The 8351-nt window shown below is 40.4% G+C and overlaps 1 protein-coding gene across 1 annotated transcript in view; it reads right to left on the bottom strand.

Moving 5' to 3' along the window:
- Nucleotides 1-1173, bottom strand: part of MSH3 (mutS homolog 3) — a 69402-nt gene extending 68229 nt beyond the window's left edge. Inside the window, exon 1 of the mRNA XM_083577358.1 lies at nucleotides 181-1173. Coding sequence (XP_083433484.1) covers nucleotides 181-183 — 3 coding nt within the window. The 5' untranslated portion in view covers nucleotides 184-1173. The remainder of the gene's footprint in view (nucleotides 1-180) is intronic.
- Nucleotides 1174-8351: the final 7178 nt, after the last annotated feature.

Raw genomic sequence — 8351 nt, 5'->3', positions numbered from 1 at the left:
TAAAATTGGAAGTGGAGGTTTTTTTTTCCTGCTGTTGATAGTTTTTTTTATGAAAACCAAGAAAAAAATTAAGTTGCTAGGCAGCAGTCACTTTGCTTATGAATCACTGCCTGGAGTAATTACCAGTGCTAAGAAGTTACTATAATCTCCATTAAGAAATTTTAAAAGTGAGTAATTTACCATCAATTGTGTTGGTCAATCTCGCCACAGAATCCCACAGAATAGGGGGGAAATGACAATTCGTGAAATTGTCTTAAACATTCTCTGGATAATACTATCTGATACATAGTCTTTTCCCCCTTCAGCTGCTCAAACAGAACACTGTTGTCAAATTATTTTCCATAACACGTTTTTACTCCTCCACCCTGGTACCATCTTCCATTTAGTGCTCTTTTTGTAATTTTAGAGCAAGCCTTTGTTCAGTTTGCTGCTGAGCTTATATCAACATGTAAAAGAGTGTGTGTATATGTGTGTATGTGTGTGTGTGTGTGTGTATAAAATCCCAAGTTGTACAAAATGTGTTTTGTTAACACTCAACTATAGCATCCCAATTTACTTCAGAGTCCAAAGGTGGTGAGGCAGACCATACACCTTTCCACTCTAATTGAGGCAGATTTTACTGCCAATACTGGGGATCCAAAATACCTGAAGCAGTGGTGGCTTGGATGGTCTCCCAAATGCCAGGAACCCCTCCCCCCAAAAAAAACCTCCCTTTTCCTTTTCCCTTTCGAAGTGCTGTCTCCACCCACTTCTGGCTAGCTGTACCCACAGACAATCAAGGTGAAGCTCTTGCTTAGCATACTGAGAATTTTGCCTGTATTGTTCCATCAAGCTCTGATTTACCTGGGCCATCTGTCACAGATGCACCTGATTTTTTAAAATTAAAACTCATCTATGGCTTTAAAAATAAATTATTATACTAAATAGAGTTAAACCCTTTTTATTTTTCTGGAGTTCAAAAATGACTTATGAACTTATGTTCATCAATGTAATTTAAGTCCTGGGGTAAAAATGCCTAAATTGGATTTCAGTACTGATCTTAATATGTCACTGTGTGTTACTGTTTTGTAGTATTAAGATTGTCAGATGTGTAACTGCATTGAGATTATTTGTGACAAAGAGTGATATAGAAATGTATTGAATAAATAAATAAATGCATTTTGCCTGAGAGTAAAAACAAAGTTTTGCCTTTGGTGTTCATCTCTGCCAACTAAGAAGTTCTAGAAGCCATTGATTCACTGCTGCTCCACTGTCACTCTTTTCCTTGCAGTGGTGGATCTTGGGGTCTCAAATTTCACTGGCACCCTGTGCAACACTAAAATCCAGTGCCCCTCTGCCTATGGTGCTCCATTCTAAATCATAGTTGTGGCAGCCCCCAAATCTGCCTCTGTTCCTGGTGAGCTACACAGCGGGTTTGATCATCTCATGGATGAGCCTGGCCTCTCATTGTTCTGTATACATCACATTGAATAATAATGCCTATAGGCCTGAAGCTATTTCAAAACTAGTAGCTTTCTAAAGTACATGCCATAGCAATGTAAGGAATGTATGCACAATCCCTATTACCATTTCCTCTAAGACTCCAACTACATGACACAAAGAGAATGAACTGGCCAATTTCACACTAGTTCTAAAGTTGGCGTTATGGCACAATGAATTGTTTCACCTCCTGTACATTGTTCAAGAATGCAATGCACTTTAGGTGGGCTGCTTTTAGGAACAGGAATATATTTTATAGGGACCTAATTTAGCTCTTTACTACACTCACTACTGCTGCTGTTCCAGCTTTTCCCAGGCATTGAACTTTTATTATTAGGGTTATTCGAGGTAGGGGTGATCAGTTATTTGACTTTATATATAGACACAAGTGAAGGTGGATAAAAGAGAGAGCCTGTCATATATGCGCGTGAAGGTATGACAATGGCAACATCTGAAAAAAAGGGGGCTACTGTTACCCATTAAATGGCCACCACTGTGCACAGGGAAAAGCAGTCTGCTAATTAAACTCTCCAAAATTTTGCTGAAGGCTGGCATATTTTAGTTGAATCACCAGTCTACTTTTGGAACTGTAATGCAGACCAGCTGGTTTCAGCTTTCTTGCTAGTTCTACTATTAAACAATATTTAATTTTTAAGCTGTTTAGAACACTTTGTTCCCAGGGAAGCATGAATGAGGGGGATTAAATTATATCTGTATTATACTTCTCTTAGTGACTGGTAATTATATTGTCACTCATCGTGCTATGCTATTCACTGCACTTAGCTGCGCAGAGAACTGAGGGAAATGGTTTTATTTTTCCTGTTCTACAACAAGAAGCTGACTCAAAGCGACTTTTAAAGTATCTAACTGATGCCAGTGGGGCTACTTGTGAGAAAAGAAAGGGCAACGTTCTGAAGATGAATAATTTCCCATTGCCTCAAAGTGAGGTATAGAGAACAAGTGAATATTTTTTTTAAGCGTTTTGGAAAACTTCATTTGTGTTCTGATGTACAGTGGTACCTCGGGTTAAGTATTTAATTCGTTCTGGAGGTCTGTTCTTAACCTGAAACTGTTCTTAACCTGAAGCACCACTTTAGCTAATGGGGCCTCCTGCTGCCGCCGCACCGCCAGAGCACGATTTCTGTTCTCATCCTGAAGCAAAGTTCTTAACCTGAGGTAATATTTCTGGGTTAGTGGAGACTGTAACCTGAAGCGTATGTAACCTGAAGCGTATGTAACCCGAGGTACCACTGTATTAGGAGTATTAATTTTTGACTACTCTCTAACTTGTACATTTTACTAAACAGGGTTATTGTTGTTTTTACTGTTTTCTTGCTCTGTGTAGAACTGTTATTCTTTATAAGTGTTCCATTTGTGCGAAGTGACTCTCCACATAGGTGAGGTTTTAACAATACCAACATAATCAGCAAAACAAGAGAGTTTGCTGCTATAGTTAAAACAGCTACATCCACATCCAACAAGAATGGCTACAGCTCCAGGCTACAAGTGCAAGACATAAACAGTAAATGTATATTTATCTGAAATCCTACAGCTTCTGAAAACAACATGCAAGAAATTCATTGTATTTTAATATTTTGCTGGAAGCCGCCCAGAGTGGCTGGGGAAACCCAGTCAGATGGGTGGGGTATAAATAATAAATTATTATTATTATTATTATTATTATTATTATTATTATTATTATTAGGTATCACACATTGCACCACCACCACTAAGTAGCATGACACACCAACCCCACATAATGGATAAGGGTAGCCTAGATGAAGGAGTAATAGATTTATGGTTCGAGAAAACATTTTATAACATTGTACACCGACAAAATATTTGTGGCATGCACTTTTGAGGGATAGAACCCATCTCAGATCTAGGAAGAGGTCACTAAGCAGCTAAGTGCATATTCAGTGAAATTGGGGGGGGTGTAATCACAGGGGATGTGATTCACTCTAAGCTGGCTGCCAATGGTGATTTATAGGCATATCAAGATAAATTAGAAAAGCATACCTAAGGAGGGCACAATTCCTTCCTGTAGAAAGCCATTTGCAGCGTTTCTTCAACCCAGGTACGTATTGAGTCTTTATCATTTGGCTTTATTATTCGTGGTTCAAACTGAGCGTTCCCTCTGTAGTTAATCAACTTATTTGTGTAATAAACCACATATTTGAATCCTCTAAAGTTTCTCTTGTTCCCAATTCCTTCTGTTGGAAAACCTTACATTTGCCATGCCACACCATGACCCTTGGTTAAATATCTAAATGTGTCATTTAGGTGGACCTTTATTATATATGTGTAAGATGATAACACATGGTAACAACTATGTGCTCTAGCTAACTATTCATGCTGGATGTGTCCCTTTGCTTTCCCCAAGCTGCTCTCCCACAAATACAGGATTCACCACTCATCCTTGTCCATGCTCCTGGCTTCCCCCCTGTGGAGTTGTTAACCTTTTTCCAAGCAGTTCCCTGTAACTTAGCAAGCTCCAAGAGAGAGACAGCTATGTAACAGGTAAAGGTGTTCCCAACATGGAATTGATGCCACAATGGTCACTACACATGCTACCTGCTATTCTGAACAGCCTATCCGTGGTCCAGCAGTCTTGCGACTGGTGTGCATGGGCAGTTTTCATGGACGCTGGGGGCATGTCTACCATTTTTACACCGTAGTTTCTAGCTCTCTGCTTTGCTTTTCTCCTCCTCTCCTTGGCTGAGCATGCACTGGATACGGTGCCTTTTCCGCTAGTGTAGTGGTGGAAATGTCTTTGGTCCAAGCCTAATGTGAGTTAAAAATTGAGATATAAAATGTTTCTCTGAACTTCTCACTGCTTGAATAACTGAGAACATAAAGCAGTGTTGTAGATCAAATTTCCTTTTCTTACTGTAAGTAGAGACAACAACGCATTTGCTCTCTCGTTCCTAAATTCAGTATTTCATATTCCTGCAGATAAAAGAAATAATTGTTCCTTGTTTACTGTTCCAGACCATGGCTTCTCTGATTGAATACTGCTGTAAAAACATTTTTGGCATTAAAACTTGAGCATATGCTCTTAGGTGGGTTTAAAATACAAGCCTTTCAAAACAGATGGTAATCTTAAAAGTATTGACACATGTGTAGTTTTATCTTTAACTTAAAAAACTAAAAGGACAAGCAATCACACAGAGTGGGGTGTTTTGTAACGTGGCGCAGCATTTTCTCCTATCATTGATTAAAATTAGCTGCCCAGTGCTGTGGTATCTAATATTTTAGTCTTCAACATTATTTAGTAGCAGTACTACAGTGCACACAGTCCAAAAGGATAAAGTGAGGCTAATATAAATAAAACACTTAAAATGTCTGTCCATCCAAGATGAAATGCTAATGAAAACGCCTTCCAACTTAACTTTTTCGTTACTTTAAATATGCACACTGCTATTTGTCAGCCACGATTTGAACCCATTGTTGAAGGTAGGAAATCTGAATAGATAGAATATTATTTCTGCCTATAGGAAGGTTTACTATAGGCAGCTGAAACGTCTTAATATTGGCATCGCATTCACTTCTGCAATTAAAAATAAGCTTTATAACTTATTCTGTGCATGTACAGTATATTTTCTAAATGGGTATCACTAAAGGACCAATGTCACTATAGTCCTGTTTCATGTAAGCACACAAATATGTGATGGCAACACTGGCAACTGTTTGTGTGGCATGATGCCCTCTAGCTCATGGGTAGGCAAACTAAGGCCCGGGAGCCAGATCCGGCCCAATCGCCTTCTAAATCCGCCCCGCGGACGTTCCGGGAATCAGCGTGTTTTTACATGAGTAGAATGTGTGCTTTTATTTAAAATGCATCTCTGGGTTATTTGTGGGGCATAGGAATTCGTTCATTTTTAAAAATATATATATTCCAGCCCCCCACAAGGTCTGAGGGACAGTGGTCCGCCCCCCTGCGGAAAAGGTTTGCTGACCCCTGCTGAGTCTAGCTGTTCTGTCATGCTGAACACTTTCTGGTTTTTAAGGATGACTCTACCAAGGACTAAGCCTGGCTGGCAATGCAGAACTACTGGTACTGCCAAAATGCTCAGAGAGAGAGAATGGCTGGCATTTTCAATCTGAGCAGTTTTCCCCATCACTTTTAAAATTGGGAATCTGCAGCATATTAAGGCATTGATTCACAGATGTCTCCTTCATACAAAAGCCTTCTCATCAGCTTCTCTGAAGCTTCTCCCATTATTTAATTAGTGTGGCATAAATATGGCAGGCAGATTAAGCAAATGTGTAGGAGAGCTACTTTATTCCATGGCAGCAATGCTGTCCCCACCAGCAACCTTGATAAAATATCCAGAAGTGTATATGCCACCTACATGCCTTACATAATCCCAGCAACAACAGGCCAAAGAAGAGTGGTAACCTTTCCAAAAGAGTGGGTGTGTTGCGTATTCATTTCCCAGGCTGTTCAATAAAGAAACAGTATTAGTAATGTGGGTGGTATGTGAAGAAAGGAGGAAGCGAGACAGAGGATGAGATGGCATAAGTGTCCTTGGATGTTTTCATACTGTGGGCTTCTTTGTTATCTTTGTTTATATCTGTGCCTTATTCAGGTAGTGAGCTCAGAGTCATGGTAACATGGTATGATTTGCCTTCAAACTATTTTTGTTTGTAACAATTATTCAACTGTTAGGGCTGAGTTAAGCATTATATTCACAAGCTACAGAATAAGGGTCCTGAGAAACTAGGTTTTTGGATAAAACTATGCAGGAAATGTCAGACACCTCTAAAATGACTGATAAGATAGGAAAAGCCCTCCTGGATCAGGCCAGTGGCCCAACTAATCCAGCATCCTGTTCTCACAGTGGCTGACCAGATGTCTGTGGGAAGCCCACAATTTAAGAAGCCCACTATTCCCAACTTTGTTCTTCATCTGTCTCTGAGCTACGACCTCCCACAAACCACTGTTGTAAATCTATACTATCTTGCTCTTTTCTGGAAGGTTCAGGCTGGAGAGGCAATCTCCACCACTCCTCCTCTGTCCAGTCCCTGACAGCCAGTGAGAGGCACACACAGAGTAACCTAGTGAGCCATAAAAAGAGCATGAATTGGTGCATATCATTGTTCAGTATGTTGGAAGAGAAATGTGGTTGCACAGGCCATTATAAATAGTGAATTGTCATTGGTAGGTGAAAGAAACTATACAGTCATACCTCGGGTTGAAATAGCTTCAAGTTAAGTATTTTCAGGTTGAGCTCTACAGCGACCCGGAAGTAACGGAGCGCGTTACTTCCGGGTTTCACTGCTCACGCATGCGCAGACACTCAAAATGACGTCATGAGCATGTGCGGAAGCAGCGAAACGTGACCCACACATGCGCAGTCGCATCTTACATTTACTTCAGGATGCGAACGGGGCTCTGGAACGGATCCCGTTCATATCCAGAGGTACCACTGTAGTTGGATAGGGTTAAATAATGAAGATTCCCTGGGTAGATGGGCATGTTGGAAGTGAAGATTTATTTTGTTACATTGATCATGCAACATCATGCTGAGGGGCAAGCTAACTTATTTCATTGCAGGAAGCAGATGACTAATAGTGACACACCATTCCAAACAGAAATTATCAGCTTCTGTATCAAGGCCCAGTGGCAGCACTAGAGAAAAAAAATAACTGAGGGATTGGAGAAGATAGATTGAAATAACAAGTGATGTTTATTAGAGGGCAAGCTCTCTTTTGCATGCATGGTGCTCTGCAGTGTGGGCAAAGGAGAGTAGTGATTTATTTCAGTGGTGCTCACCCACTGTTAGTCCAACACAGTAGCACCTCGGATTGCCTCACTCCCCAACAGGTTTTCTTGGAATCAATCAGCACAGTGCAAGAACAGTAAATCAGATAATACTGTTAGTTGTGGAGATTCTAAAGACCGAGGCAAAGCATACAGAACATCAGGGGTTACTCTGAACAGTTGAGAAAATTGCCTGCTTCACCCAGCAGCTGGGATAACTTCCTCTTAGCATACATAGTGACTTGGAATATTAAGCTCTGCTGTAATTGGCCATTCTCTATTATCTCTAGGCCTCCTTGAGTCATGCCTGATGTTTCCCTGATTCTGTTTTCCTGGAGGTTGCAAGCACCACTCTTGCTTGCTCGGATGATTACTAATAAATAAGCCTACTGAAATGGTATGCATATCTGACTTTGGGCCTTAGGAAGAGCTTGGGTTGGGAATTCAACTTTATGCTTCTTTATACACAAGAAATGGTTTTGCAAATCTAGCCACCTTATTCTGCAGGTCGAAGAGCAGACTAGGAGACAAGAGGGCATATTTAGACAATTTATATGCCACTTAATTAAAACTGTCTCTTCATAGCTGTCAACTTTTCCATTTGCTTGCGAGGAATCCTATTCGGAATAAGGGAATTTCCCTTTAAAAAAGGGGAAAGTTGCCAGCTATGTGTCTCTTAAGTGATAGCTCAGCAAATACAATATAAATAAAATCAGTTAAAAACTTAACTATGCAATCAGAAATAACGTTATAAGTCTGCTGCAATAAAGCAGTCTTCAATGGGCATCAGACATCCAAGAGAGTGGGGTCTGATCTCAGCTGAATGGGAGTTCCATGAAATTGGGCCCACAATACTGAACACAGCCCTTGGTGGATGCAAATCATGCATCCAAGCCATGAGAGGCCACTACAGCAATTTCCCCAAAGACCTCAGTAATTGGGTAGAGATATAAGGCATCACGCAGTTGCTAAGCTATCCTGGACCCCAAGTTTTTAAGAGCCTTGTAAATTAATACAATAAACTTGAACCTAGACCAGTCGTGTGTAGACAGTCAGTGCAGGCTTTTAAGCACTGGAGTTATATGCTGGTGATAGTCTGTCCCCA

This window comes from Podarcis filfolensis, assembly GCF_964270895.1.
Source record: "Podarcis filfolensis genome assembly, chromosome: 11".
In the NCBI taxonomy this organism is placed as follows: domain Eukaryota; kingdom Metazoa; phylum Chordata; class Lepidosauria; order Squamata; family Lacertidae; genus Podarcis; species Podarcis filfolensis.
Note: the sequence above shows the minus strand (reverse complement) of the source record. Positions and strands in the feature narration are given on the sequence as shown.